Below are 14,246 nucleotides of genomic sequence, written 5' to 3'. Positions count from 1 at the left end.
ACTGTAAACTGCACGAACTGTAAGAAGATATAACATACCTTTAGATTCAGCAGTTTAGATTTTATTTGGAATCTGTTCTTGGGTTCTTCACAGTATTTGTGGGAGAAGACACACAGTTGTTAAGCTTGCTACAAGTGGGATGTAAAACTTTACTTACAACAAATGTAACACATCATTCTTTTCCAACCTTAGCGTTCTGTGATTTGTCCATTCCCCTTACTGTCTTAATCATTCTCAGGTCAAACACCTCAAAGTAGAGGCTTCTTCTCTGAGCACAAGTGTTCTGCTCAAAATGCAAAGTGCTCAGCTGCTATCCAAGCAGGAGAGCAATGAGAAAGAGGAAATGAAATCCTAGATGTGGAGAGCTCTTTACTGAGCAGGCTGTTGATACTTAAGGAGACAGAAAGATGACTGAGATTTCTGCTTGCTGGAATTAAGAGTACATGAAAAGACAGGAAGACCATCTCAAATCTTGCCTTGTTTTCTCTTGTATACATTCTATCACTTGATTTATTTTGTTTGTGGATTTCTGGGGTTATTTTTTGGGTTTTTGTTGTTGTTGTTGTTGGGCTTTTTTGGGCTTTTTTTTTTTTCTGGTAATGTATTTCAAATATAGTATGTGTGTAGTAGTATGAAAACTTATTTTTAAAAGTGTGATTCTCCCAGGCTGCAGCCCTATCTACTGCTACAGCTGTAGTTTTGTGATGCAAAAACGCTGGTTTGTTGGATGAAGAGCCCTCAGAACTATCCTGTGTACCAGAAGCACTGGGTGTGTGGCAGAGCAGTCCTTAGGGGTTCACCAGAGATCTTTCTGAATCCTCTAAAAGCATAGACCATGTTGCTAAGACAAAAGCTGTCACAAAACATTTGTGTCTGCTGGTGTGAGAGAGAGTAGAGATTCTCACTGCAGAGGGGGATATTCTTCAGATCATAGACTTTTATTACAGACAGCTAATATAAGACAGGCATTATTAATCCTCAGATGGCATCTGCTAGTAAATTTATCGCTTGATCAATCAGATCAGTTGTCATAGTTGAAGTTTTATATATAAACTCCTGTGTGGAAAAGGCTGAATTATTAGTAGCAATGAGTGGAAATAAAATTTATAATGTGTATTTTATCGATGTATTTCAGTGGCCACGGCATAGATGAGTTCTGCCTTTTTTTTATGAGAACTTAGAGCAATATCCAGGGATGAATTCTCTGTTTCTTTTGCATTTATTCTCACAGGTGTGGACCACATCATGTTTAAGGTGGAGATTATGTCCAATGAAGATCGGGAATGGCATGAGTCCTTTTCTCTGGTGCTGGGTCCAGATGACCCAGTGGAAGCTGTTCTTGGAGATATCAGCACTGCAACAGTGACTATTTTGGATCAGGAGGCATCAGGCAGCCTCATTCTGCCAGCACCTCCTGTGGTGAGTTGCCCATTGCAATGAATGTGATTTAGTACGCTTCAAGTACAGACTCAGAACTCTTGTACAGTTTCTGAAAAAAGCATTAAGAGCTGCAATGATGCAGCAGGCTCAGAGTGAGTAGGAAGGACTGCCTGTTACGCTACTTCCTTCAGACCCAGGCGAATGCTCCTATCTTGCATCTGTATAGGTTGTCTCCCTGGCTGATTATGACCGTGTGGAAGAGGCCACCAAGAATGGTGCTAAGAAATCCCCTTCTCCAGGCTATCCGCTCATCTGTGTCACTCCCTGTGACCCTCACTTCCCCAAGTTCATGGTTACGAAGGAGCGCTGCAGCGAGGCTGGGATCAACCAGTCTTCCATACAGTTTAGCTGGGAAGTAGCAACCCCCACAGATGGGAATGGGGCCAGGTCACCTTTTGAAACCATCACTGACAACACACCATTCACCAGCGTCAACCATAAGGTATGTGGCTAGATACTGGTGTGGCCAAGCAACAAAAGCATGTGGTGTAAGTCAGCAGAGGGCTTGGAACAGCACTGTCAGTCTGTGTGTTGTGTGATCACTCACCTGTAAAGTCTGGTGCTTGAAAAAGTGGCTGTGCTTGAGGGTGGAGCTCAATGCTCTGATGTTATCTGGAGTACCATCGTTTGCCTTCAGGGTTGTCTGCTTTCTTCCCATCCTGCTCAAGTTGAAGGAAAGGCATCGCTGTTAGTTTGGCCTCTGTTAGTCCAGGCACTCATTTTGCTGCCTTGCTTCATGTGTGGCCTCAGACCTCTCTGTCCTGGACTGTTCATATCCTGCCCCACAAGCAGAATTACTGTTTTCCTCTGGGGATTTTCCTGAGTTCTCCCAGCTGCGGTGTCTCAGCTCTTTTCAAGCATTTGGGTCTGTTTCTAGATGATGCATACTCAGGTATGAATGGTGCGTGCTTTGGTTACACAGAGATTAAAATGTCAGATTTGTGAATTAGTATGAAATATGAAGTCCTCTTTAGAGAAATATTTTTCTTCTGGCTTCAGAAAATTTCACTGAGCCTGCTGAAGGTGTTACTTCTATTGATGCAGGAAGCAGCTATTAATACTCAGACATTTGAGCAAATCCCTGGAGGCAGGGATAGGTAGATCTTTGCAGGTCCATCATGTGTATGGGCAGACTTAAGGAGCTGTAAAGCACCCGGCATATTCAGGCACCTTTCACAGTTGGAACCTCAACTCAAGAGAAGCAGACACTGGCATGCACATGCTCCCATTTTGCCTGTATGCAGTTGTCTGTCTCACCTCTGTGCTGCTTCAAAACTCCAGGACAAAGTGTTATTGTGACCTGGAGAGATGTCGCAGTGCTGGTGCATTTGACCCAGGAGCACACTGCTCTCTCCTTGCTCCCTGCAGGTGCTGGACAGCATTTATTTCAGCCGGCGGTTCCACGTGCGCTGTGTGGCCAAGGCTGTGGACAAGGCTGGCCATGTGGGCACCCCCTTGAGGAGCAACACAGTTACTATAGGGACAGACAGTGCCATCTGTCACACTCCTGTGGTCGCTGGGACAGCTCGAGGCTTCCAGGCACAGTCGTTTGTTGCCACTCTGAAGTACCTGGATGTCAAACACAAGGAGCATCCCAACAGGTATAAACCTGGAAGAGGGCACAGTCCTTTGCCAGGCCTTTTGGAGTGACAGAGCCCACCTGAGAGTTGCCACTGCCAGGCTTACCATGTCTGCTCTGCACTGCTATGTGACACAGGGCTCCCATGCCTGCTAGCACTGCTTTTTCTGTTTCTCATCCACTCTTTGTTCCAGGATTCACATCTCGGTTCAGATCCCGCACCAGGATGGTATGCTGCCCCTCATCTCCACCCTGCCACTACACAATCTGCATTTCCTGCTCTCTGAGTCTATCTACAGACATCAGCATGTCTGCTCAAACCTGGTCACCATCAGAGACCTTAAAGGCATCTCAGGTAACCTTTAAAGCCAGCTTTTATTTGCACAACAGGGGAGTACTGGGAAACCAGTAACAATAATGCACAGCAAGCTCTGTCTTCCTTTGGGCTGTTGATATTATGGAAATAATAATTCCTGTAATAAATAACCTTCCTGTGCTAATAGCAATGGTGCTCTGTTGTAACAGAGTTGCTCTGTTGAAAATGATGTACTGCACAGGAATGTTCAAATTATAACAGGGCTAAGCAGCATCGCTGCTTGAAGAGGCTGTAGGTTCACATTGTGTTGCTCATGTTCTGTTTTTCAAACCTGTCTCTGTGACATCCGTGTGGATAAAGTGGAATTCACAGGAAGTCTGTGTCGCTGAGCTCTGCAGTTGGGCAAGAAGAAGCAGCCAGAGCAAGGTCATCGCTAGGGTAAATGCCAGAGCTAGAAAAAATACAGTTTATGTCTCACATTCAGGGCAATGTGGCCTATGGTTGCTCCATGGAGGGCAAAGGGTTGTTGCATTTCACTCTTCATTTCATGCTCAAGCTCTTTCTACCTTTAAGCTTAAAATTTAACTTCACTCTTTAATTAATAGGTTTTTAAGCTTGCTTTTTAAAATTGTTAGCGCATTCCTGTAATGTTTTCACCCTTGAAGATCTGTGTATGTTCAGTTTGACCTCTAGGGTGATGGAGAGGAGACATTAAGTCCTCAATATACTAAAAATCACTGACATGACTTGAGAATGCAAGTGGGACTTCAATGCACAGCTCAAACTCTTTAAGATCTGAAGGCCTTGTATCTCTTACTCCCAGAGGCAGGATTCCTTGATGAAGTGACATACGAAAGCATTGTTCTTGGTCCTGGTTATGACCGCCCTTACCAGTTCGACCCCACGGTGAGAGAGCCAAAGACAATCCAGCTGTACAAGCACCTCAATCTGAAGAGCTGCATATGGACCTTTGATGCCTATTACGACATGACTGAATTAATTGATGTCTGCGGAGGCTCTGTAACTGCTGACTTCCAGGTAAGATGGCATATCCTGAACTCATCACATCATCCAGATTTTTGTCCATTCTGTGGCAGACCTCTACTGTGTGTTCATGAATACTTACTTGCTTGGTATTTCTGCTGCTCTGCTCTGTACACCTGAAGCACATTTTTTTCCTCCTTTACCAAGAGAAAAACAGTATTTGTGAAATACACATAATTAATTACCGTCACATCAAAAGCCAGAAACGTTCTCTTGTAAAATAGTGTTTTTCACGACAAACATGTGCTTCACTGCCCTCTCATGGACAGATTATAAACGTCCATCTCACTCATCTGCAGTCTCTGATTCTCATCTGCATTAGATTCTTCTGTTGAATTTCCAATCAGAAGATTATGGTCAACACAAACTATTTTAATTTCTCCTGGTCTGGAATATTTTGTTAACTTCACTTTTATAGCTCCAGTTATTTACACAAATTCAGAGATGCTCCTTGACCTGGGCAACTGCATAATGTATTATGAGCAGACTGGCACCAACCAGTCTGGAACGTCTCTCTGAGCTCTCTGAGGGCTCGCACAGTACAGCTGTGCCCCACAAATCATAAATGCTGTATACAGAGCCAGAGACCTGTGCTGTTCCAAGTGCTTTTAGGGCAGTTCTGAGAAAGCAGAATTGCTTCATTTTAATTCATGGAATTGGAAACTCCTTTCAAGGTAAAGCTGTGAGCACAACTCCCTTTGTTAGGTGCATTAAGGACAGCAGTGTGTTTTAGCACTTGCTTTTATTTAAAAGGAAGGCACTTTGGTCAAACCTGCAAAGAAAGTTCATGTGTGGATATCTGACCTAATTGTAGGGTTTTTCTAGTATGTGAGGAGTGCTCTCTGCTCGTATACTTCTTTATTATTATATATATTATTATAACATCAGTTCTTCATTATTTTTCAAATTATCGTCTAGTGATAAATGTTTTGCAAATTAATTCCTTTTAGTGCAAATTCCTGCATTGTAGGGGAAAACTTGCATGCCTCTGATTTCCCAGAAACACTGTGGGCATTTTCATTTTATGTTCATTGCAGATGTTCAAAGCCACATATTAGGGGGGGGTCTACAAAAAAGTGTGATGCGTATACTTTTAGCTGATCCTGGACTCAAGCTTTCTCCCTCTTTCTAGAAGTTTGGTGTAGGCTCCCATAGTCAGAAGGGCCTACCTAATTTTAGTCCACAGTGGGAGCAGTGAACGTGGGAGCTTTGTTGAGCCTTGTCTAAAACTCTGCCCTTCAGTAGTCAAGTAACATTGCTTGCTTGACAGTCATTCAGTTAGTGCAGGCAGCCTGGGAAACACTCGGATTTATAAAGCTTTTAAAAAATACTTCTATTGTGTGATATGCAAAGTAGCATTCCCCCAGCCTGGTCACATCTGCACCACAGAGCTTGTGTGACACAGGAGTACCAAGGAAGCTACAGAGGTGCATGGCATGCAGGGCTCCATGCTGCCATCCCCTGTGTCTCACATCCCAGTAGGCTGCAGCTGTAATGTGGATGTAGATGTTTTATTCCTGTAGTGAATAGTTCAGACATTAAAAGGAAGGAAAAAAGATTTGCTCCTGACTGCACCAGTATGCTTGGTCTCATCTCACCTCTACTAAATAGGAGTCTTTTGTTGCAGACATTGTGACTTTTTTCCCCACTTGCAGAGCAGAATGTGAACAAAGAGGGTGCTGCAAGTCCAGGCCAGTGTCTCTCCTTTGAAGAGTGCATAATCACCTGCTTGGGTTCTGTTGACAGGTACGGGACTCTGCTCAGTCCTTCTTAACAGTCCACGTCCCCCTCTACGTGTCCTATATTTACGTGACAGCGCCAAGAGGTTGGGCTTCTCTTGAGCATCACACAGAGATGGAGTTCTCCTTTTTCTACGACACTGTTCTGTGGAGGACAGGTATGTCCAAGGCACTTCAGAGTGTATATGAGCATTGTTTTCTTCTCAGTTTTCCCTTTTTCTTAGTTTATGCAATGTCACTGCAGTCCCGAGTCTGGGTAGCATCCAGTGTCAGTCCAGTTGTGCTTGCATTTGTGAAAGCTTAGTAAGGGAGTTGTCATTTCTCCCAGCATGTGTTAATGGGAACAGTCATCAGAGACGGTGCAGGAAAAGAGCTAGGTGTTCATTGGAGCTTCCTCAGCCAGGCAGAAATTGCTCCCCATGGGACATTTGGCATGGTTTCTCCAATGCTCTCCACTGAATTCCATGTGGGAACTGCAGTTGTGATCTTCAGCCTCCTAGCTCTCACAGGTTGACTTTTTCACATCATAACGGCAGTACTGCCAGTGGTGGGTCCCATTCTGTGCTCGTCCTCCACTCCTGGTGACATCTAAGACTTAACATCACCGTGTATAGTTATGGTTTATCTTTTGCCTGTCAGTCTTCTATTTCCAGCTCATTTATCTTTCTTTCCCGCAATATCTGGAATTGTACAGCTGACTCAACTGGAGGATGATCTCAGCTCCCTTTTGGATGCTTCTGGGCTGATTAGGGCTGACTGTCACCATGTGAGGACTGTTGTGCCACCTGTCCTCCACAGTGACTTTGTTCTTTCTGTTACCACACAGGGATTCAGACGGACAGCGTCCTCTCAGCCCGGCTGCAGATAATCAGGATCTACATCCGTGAGGATGGCCGACTGGTTATTGAGTTCAAGACCCAGGCCAAGTTCAGAGGTGAGAATGAATATTAGTCCTGATGAAGAAGGAGAGCACCATGAGAATACAGTCCAGTTTTGAAAGCACAGGTAGTAAAACAAGCTATGGCTAAGATCAGTGTTAATGATCAGAGTATTTCTGCCCAAGAGCCAATTTGTTCTTCCTTTTACTAGCCTCTCAGCTTAGAAATACTTCACATTTTTCACTTTTAACTTTACAAACTTTACACCTAACGTCATTGATTGAGCTAGGGCCCTCATAAGCCCTTGTTGGTTTGGATTTAATTATTTCCATTAGATTAAAAGCCTTCATGTAGCACCAGGTGTCTTACATAGAGACTGCCTTCTCCTTTTTCTCTTGTTCTTGCCAACGCAGGACAGCTCCACGTTCTCTGCTGTTGTCTCACACAGTTACCACAGAATGGCCCGGGATGAAGGGACCCCAATGATCGTGAATCTCCAACTCCCCTGCCACATGCAGGGCCACAAACCTCCCCATTTGTTACTAGACCAGGCTGGCCAGGGCCCCATCCAACCTGGCCTGGAACACCTCCAGGGAAGGGGCATCCACAACCTCTCTGGGCAGCCTGTTCCAGCACCTCACCACTCCCTCTGTAAAGAACTTCCCCCTGACATCCAACCTAAATCTTCCCTTCTTGAACTTAAAACAATTTCTCGTTGTCCTGCTGTTATCTATCCTTTCAATGAGTTGACTCCCCTCCTGATTATAGGCTCCCTTTAGGTTCAGAAAGGCTGCAGTGAGGTCACCCCGCAGCCTTCTTTTCTCCAGTCTGAACAAGCCCAGCTCCCTCAGCCTGTCTTCGTAATTGTACCACCAATCATTCCCTAAAACAAGAAAGTGGAGCAGCACAGTGACAGGTCATGGGAACAGGGGCATCTCCTGACAGCCTGGAAACTGCTGGCATTTGGGAGTAGCAGGCTGCAGAAATACCCAGGCAGGCTCCACCTCAAGCCAGTGTACTTACCAGAAGCTAAAATCTGCACTTGGATGTGAAGTACCGATAGCTGAGATGCTGAGCAGGTTCTAAGGCTGTTCCTAATGAGAGACCTGGGGTCTCTCTCCCTCTGTGCTGCTGTGTGCGTTGTGGTATCTCACAGGGCCTTATTGTCACCTCCTTGTCCTCACCACAGGGCTCTTTGTAATGGAGCACCACAGTTTGCCAGATATGAAGTCATCTTTAATGACTCCAGACCATCTGGGAGGGATCGAATTTGACCTGCAGCTGCTGTGGAGTGCTCAGACTTTCGACTCTCCCTACCAGCTCTGGAGAGCAACCAGCTCTTATAACAGGTGAGGACCACAGGCTCAGCTCTTCAGGCCATCTTTTTTATTATTATTTTCATCTTTCTTTAATCTAGGTTACTTGCACTGAGGATCAAATAAAACACTGTCAATCAAAATTGTTCCTCCTGCACCTGCTGAATGGGTGTTTCTGGGCTGTGGGTTAGGTCCTACTATGAACCCTCCTTGCTCCACTAATTTGGAAAATGTGGATGTTAGGCAAATGCATCAGAGAGTGGAACGGTCTGGAGTTTGGTTTGATGATGATGGTGTCTCTTGTCTGTTCTCAGGAAGGACTACTCTGGAGAGTACACAATCCTCTTAATTCCTTGTACTGTGCAGCCAACGCAGCCATGGATAGAGCCTGGAGACAAGCCCCTGCCCTGTACAGCTCATGCTCCTGAGCGGTAAAGAGTCACCGTTTTCACCTCTGAACCCAGTTTTGGGTTATTTGCATGATCCCAGGAAGCAGGGGATGTGCCACGAGAGCAGGAGGGGAAGGGCAGTAACCTCCCCTTATGGGCTCTCAGCCAAGCGGTTTTCAGCCTTGGGGCTACAGAACCCTGTGTAATAGTCAGAAAGCCTTAGCTGGTTGTGTGGGGCACAATAGTCTTACTTGAAAAGTGGGCAGGGTGAGAGGCAACAGGCAAGCTTAGGCTGAATACTGCTGTAGTACAGTCTGCTGGGCTGTGAAAGCAGAATGGAAAAATGGTAAAGCAGATGTAACTTCGTGTCACCGGCATGTAACTTCAGATGCATCTAAACTAAACTTCACCCTTTCTGTCTCAATATAGATTTTTGATCCCGATTGCCTTCCAGCAGACAAACCGCCCAGTTCCTGTTGTCTACTCCCTAAACACAGAGTTTCAGCTCTGTAACAATGAGAAGGTGTTTCTGATGGATCCCACCAAGTCTGAAATGTCTCTGGCAGAAATGGATTACAAAGGGGCTTTTTCAAAAGGTAGGATTTCTTTTCTTGTTCCTCTTGTATTGGATGTTTCTGTTTGCAGAACTTCGAAAAAAAACTTTGGAAAAAAAGGTATAACTCAGATTTGGCTTTGCCTCTTGTACAGCAACAACTGGTACTTTGAGCATGTCACAGCACTGCAGTGTCAGGACCACAAGACAAGAATGTGCTCGTGGCAGGGTGTTCTGTCATGGCAGGCTATTCTGTGCACATGGGCTTGTACAAAAGCACAGCTGCTTTTGTGGGAGGTGTGTGGCTCTAACAGAGGTTCTCTTGTTGAACTTTTTGTTCTCTCATCCTTGATGCCCTTTGGAGAGTTTAACCTCCCAATCTCCTCAGGGCAAATCCTGTACGGCCGTGTACTCTGGAATCCTGAACAAAACCTAAATGCTGCTTACAAACTGCAGCTGGAGAAAGTCTACCTGTGCACCGGCAAGGATGGCTATGTGCCCTTCTTTGACCCAACAGGAACTGTCTATAATGAGGGGCCTCAGTATGGCTGTATTCAACCCAACAAACACCTGAAACACAGATTTCTCCTCTTGGTAAGTTTTCTGCTGTGGACAAAACGATAATGTGGGGCATTAGGTGCAGTCATGTCTGAATAAGTCTGGTCTCCTAGCCCCTTGCTAACCTAACAGATGGGGAACTAAATGACATTCCAGCTTGCGGGGAGAAGCTGCCCATCAGGGAGTACTGTAAGAGGTTCTTACTGAAATAATGTGCTTGTAGTGCTGTCCTCTGCTTTTGCTTTGGATTTGTTTTCCCTAGAGCAAACAGGCTCTGTCTACAAAAGGATGAGAAGTGAAATGCTGCGGCTTTTTGGTTGGCAGACAGGTCCAAGCTGTAAAGACAACACCAAATCTTCCTCAGTCTTAAACCATGAGTATTTCTTAGTCTAAAGCAAAAGAAAATGAATGAGGAAAAAAAAAGAAAAGGAAAAGAAAACCCACATGTACCAAGGTTTTAAATGGTTTCTGTTTGTGCTGTGGCACAGGCAGCGTACAAAGGGAGATCTATTCACCAGCTTCACAGCATTCCCCTTCATTGCTATGGCATGCTCTCAAGGTGCGTTCAGCTCTAATTACAGGCTTTCAAATTAACATTTGCCAGCGTCCTCACTGGCAGCCTTACTTAGCTAATAGCTTAGTGCTATTAGTTCATCCAGTGTGCACATGAGCTAGCTGCTTTTTTTCCTGATGCTCCATTCTACAAACCTACTGTTGAACTGCTCGGTGCTAGAACAGTGTGAAGTGCCTAAACATCATGCAGGTTAGAAATATGTCCCATGCACAAACATAATCATTTTAAAAAAGTGTGTGTGCTCATGTCTGTGGAACTTGGACCTTTGGATTCAATTTCTGCAGAAGTGCACAGGTGTTACTGAGACACTCAGCTTTTGGCTTCCCTTTGGAAAGGTGTGCAGAAACGCCAGGCTGAGCTTTAAAATGCCCCAATGTGTTAGAATTTGTTTTTAAAACAATAATGAGCAATTTTAAGAAATTTGTGCCCACGCGTGAGCAAGTGTTTCTGAGCAGGAAAGGACATATTTTAAGGGAATATTTAATTACAGAGGAGGAAGCCTTAGGATATAAAGTGAGATGAGCTCAGGGAGAGACAACATTAGCTCTGGCAAAAGAAAGCAATCACTGGGAGTGTTGCTTTCCTTTACAGTATCACTGAAGCTGCTCTTGAAAGCCACGTGGTTATTCAGGTGCACGGTGTTGATGGCATGCACTCTTGCTCTGATTTTCAGGACCGAAACCAACCAGAGGTCACAGATAAGTATTTCCATGATGTGCCTTTTGATGCCCACTTTGCCTCTGAACTGTCTGAGTTTCACTCAGTAAGCAGCATGCCTGGTGTGGATGGATTTACTCTCAAGGTGGATGCTCTCTACAAGGTATGTACTAAGCGATGTCCATAGAGCAGAACTAAGTCCTGTATTAGGTAGCTCAGAGCACTCTGCACCCCTTCCCACTGACAGGGCCAGGAGAGCTCAGGTTGCGATTCCCCTCCATGCTCAGAGGCCGGCTTTAGGACAAAACTTGGAGGAGCTAGGCAGAACACAGCAGGAATTGCCACAGTGGGAGGAACGCAAAGGAAACTCTCAGTTGAGGGCAGCTATGGTGATCCTGATTTCCTAGTTTTGTCATCCCTCCCCAGTCAGGTCCTCTTTATAACATAGCAACCTCCATGGGCTTAAGTGACTTCTTGGCATTCCTAGGGTCACACCATAGATGAACAAAGGAAACAGTTCAGAATCAAACTCCTGCACGAGAAGTGGAGATGAAGAATATGTTTTGATGGTTAGGATTTTTTTCAAAGCACTCAGTGAACAGTTAAAATACAGGTTGGCAGTGTTCTCCATTAATCATTACAACTGCCAAAGACAGAAAAGAAGACTGAATTTGGTGATAAGCATTGTTGCAGGTACTTATGCTGAATATTTTTGCTGATATCTGCATGACTCAAAAAAAGTGGGGAAAAAAAAAGCATCCAGTTCTGTCTTTACTTAACAAAATCATTTTATCTGACTTCCTGTGTGCACATCTTGCCTTCCTCACAGGTGGAAGCTGGACATCAGTGGTACCTTCAAGTAATCTACATAATAGGCCCGGAGAGCATTGCAGGGCCTCGTGTTCAGCGATCCCTTACTCACCACTTGAAGCGTGGCCGCAGAGACCTGGTTGACGGTGATGGGAGGCTGATGCTGGATGACTCCTTAATCTATGATAACGAGGGTGATCAGGTCAAGAACGGCACCAACATGAAGTCGCTGATCTTGGAGATGCAGGAAGCTGTGGTTGCAGCCTCCTTATCGCAGACAGGTGCTTCCCTTGGGAGTGCATTTGCTGCTGTCATGCTGCTGTTGCTGGTGCTTTTGGGAGTCTGCCTTGTCACCAGGAAGTGCCGGACACTGCGGAGGAAGAGAGAGGCTGTTCAAGCTGCCCCAGAGGAGCACCCTCTGAACACTAAGGTGGAGCTGCCCAAGGGCACAGAGAAGGCAGTGAACAGTCAGTACTGCACCGTGAGGAACATCAATATACTGAGGGAAACAGGAGGCATCTCCAGTGTCAAAAGCAGGAAGGTGAAGCAGGTGAACTTAGAAGTTAAAGTCCACAATAATTTGCACGACGGAACAGAAGTTTAATGGAGTGCGTACTTATGTTTTGTAAAAGCCTTTTATAACTTGTAAAAAGGAAAAAAAACCCACAGAAACAAAAACCAAAAGATAAGTATAAGTATGCTGGTATTTTTATACTCTCATGAGAAAAGGAGGAGCTCTGGCTTTGTGTGATGCACAGCAGCCCAGGCGGTCACTGCTCTGCCTGTAGCTGAGCTCCTGCATCACACACAACCGGTCCATCTGATGTTTGAGCAGGAGGGTTATGTTGCAGGGGCAGAAATCCCCTGGAGAAGGTGACACGGGCCTATGGCAGGGCCTGGTTCAGCCCTCTTGAGGAGACCACAGTTCCCTGCAGGACTTTGGAGCACTTTTAGCGATGTCTGGGAAACTTAATGTGTTTGTGAATCCACGTTGTTGAGCTTTGAGCACAACAGTGTGTGTGCCAGCAGGATGTGGGAGCAGTTTGCTACCTGCCTAGGGAAAAAAGTAAGAGAAGTAATATATCCTCATGTAATATCAGAGGCAGAGTGACTTGATTTGCTTCTTCAAATGAAGCAAAACTACAATAGAAGTTGAAAGTGCAGCCTCAGTGCTCAGTGGGACCTGGGGGGTTTGTTCTGCCTGAGCTTTGTGTTGCTGGCAGCTGGGCTGTAACCCTATGGGACCTTTGCTACAGTGGTGCTCTCTGGGGTAGATATGGCAGTTAAGGGACATGAATTGTCACATTTCACGGTGCTACAGAGTAAAGTTTGAATGTGAACCTACCAGAGCGTGACAGCAGTGTTCTTTTCCTGCGCCTACCTGTGCCTTCAGCCACCCTTTTTTACCTGCTGCCTGATCCTGGTGGCAGCATGCGTGCCCCTGGCACTCACAGAACTGTAGGGGTTGGAAGGGACCTCCAGAGATCATCAAGTCCAACCCCTGAAACCCAGAGATCATCGAGTCCAACCACTCGAAAGCAGCCAGAGCCATGTCTGCATGTGCTGGAGTCCTTGCCTTGGGTGCTGGTGGGGTGACTCCATGGTGCTGCCTGGGTTGTGGCACGGTGGTATGCAAGCCCGCACCAACCACAGCTGTATGGAGCCCTTGGCCATGGCCACAGCGCTCCCCAACGGGAGCTCTGCCAGAGGGGCTGCTGTGGGGTTGCCATAGTGGGGGTGGGGAGAGGGGGTTCCTAGGCTGTCCGGGATACCACTGCCAGTCAGCAGCCACGGTGAGCAGCACCAGGAGCTGATGTCCTATGCCTGCTTCAGGAGCAACACCAAAAAGGTAATAAAGTAAGTCAAAGGAGCATCTCTGCTAAAGCTTCCCCACAAAAACTCTGCGCCAGATCTCCCGGACAGACCAGCCCCTTACCAGATCATCTCTGAAATGAGGATTTTTTACATCACTGATTAGTCCCTCTCCTGGGAGGGGTCTGGTGACCAGCACCTCCCATAACATACAGAGGCACTGAGATGATCCTGAACTTCAGGGTAATATAGACATTTCCTTTCATCATATAACATACATACACTTATTTTTTTGGTGGTAATTTAGTAGCAATTTGTAGTGTGTGTGTGTGTGCACATATACAAAGTGTATATACTGTGTGTATGAATGTGTGCATCTACCTGTGTGTCTGTGTGTCTCTGCACATCTGTGTGTCCATGGGTGTACCTCTGTGCATCTGCATGTCTGCATTCACATGTCTCCACGTATGCTTGTACATGCATTTCTCTGTGGGTGGGGGGTGAGTGCATGTCTGTATGTCTGTGTGTGTCCATGTGCACATAACTGTTTCTGTGCATGTGTTTATCTGTGTGTTTATTTG

General features: G+C 45.7%; 1 protein-coding gene across 1 annotated transcript in view; it reads left to right on the top strand.

Moving 5' to 3' along the window:
• Positions 1 to 13,187, top strand: part of FRAS1 (Fraser extracellular matrix complex subunit 1) — a 164,455-nt gene extending 151,268 nt beyond the window's left edge. The window contains exons 61-73 of the mRNA XM_048940939.1: positions 1,232 to 1,419; positions 1,607 to 1,882; positions 2,809 to 3,041; positions 3,214 to 3,374; positions 4,159 to 4,373; positions 6,126 to 6,276; positions 6,945 to 7,052; positions 8,186 to 8,345; positions 8,627 to 8,743; positions 9,131 to 9,297; positions 9,643 to 9,848; positions 11,060 to 11,206; positions 11,873 to 13,187. Coding sequence (XP_048796896.1) covers positions 1,232 to 1,419; positions 1,607 to 1,882; positions 2,809 to 3,041; positions 3,214 to 3,374; positions 4,159 to 4,373; positions 6,126 to 6,276; positions 6,945 to 7,052; positions 8,186 to 8,345; positions 8,627 to 8,743; positions 9,131 to 9,297; positions 9,643 to 9,848; positions 11,060 to 11,206; positions 11,873 to 12,457 — 2,714 coding nt within the window. The 3' untranslated portion in view covers positions 12,458 to 13,187. The remainder of the gene's footprint in view (positions 1 to 1,231; positions 1,420 to 1,606; positions 1,883 to 2,808; positions 3,042 to 3,213; positions 3,375 to 4,158; positions 4,374 to 6,125; positions 6,277 to 6,944; positions 7,053 to 8,185; positions 8,346 to 8,626; positions 8,744 to 9,130; positions 9,298 to 9,642; positions 9,849 to 11,059; positions 11,207 to 11,872) is intronic.
• The last annotated feature ends 1,059 nt before the right edge of the window (positions 13,188 to 14,246 follow it).

Source organism: Lagopus muta, chromosome 4 (assembly GCF_023343835.1).
Source record: "Lagopus muta isolate bLagMut1 chromosome 4, bLagMut1 primary, whole genome shotgun sequence".
NCBI classification, from domain to species: Eukaryota; Metazoa; Chordata; class Aves; order Galliformes; family Phasianidae; genus Lagopus; species Lagopus muta.
The sequence above is the reverse complement of the archived record's forward strand: the minus strand, read 5'-3'. Positions and strand labels throughout refer to the sequence as shown.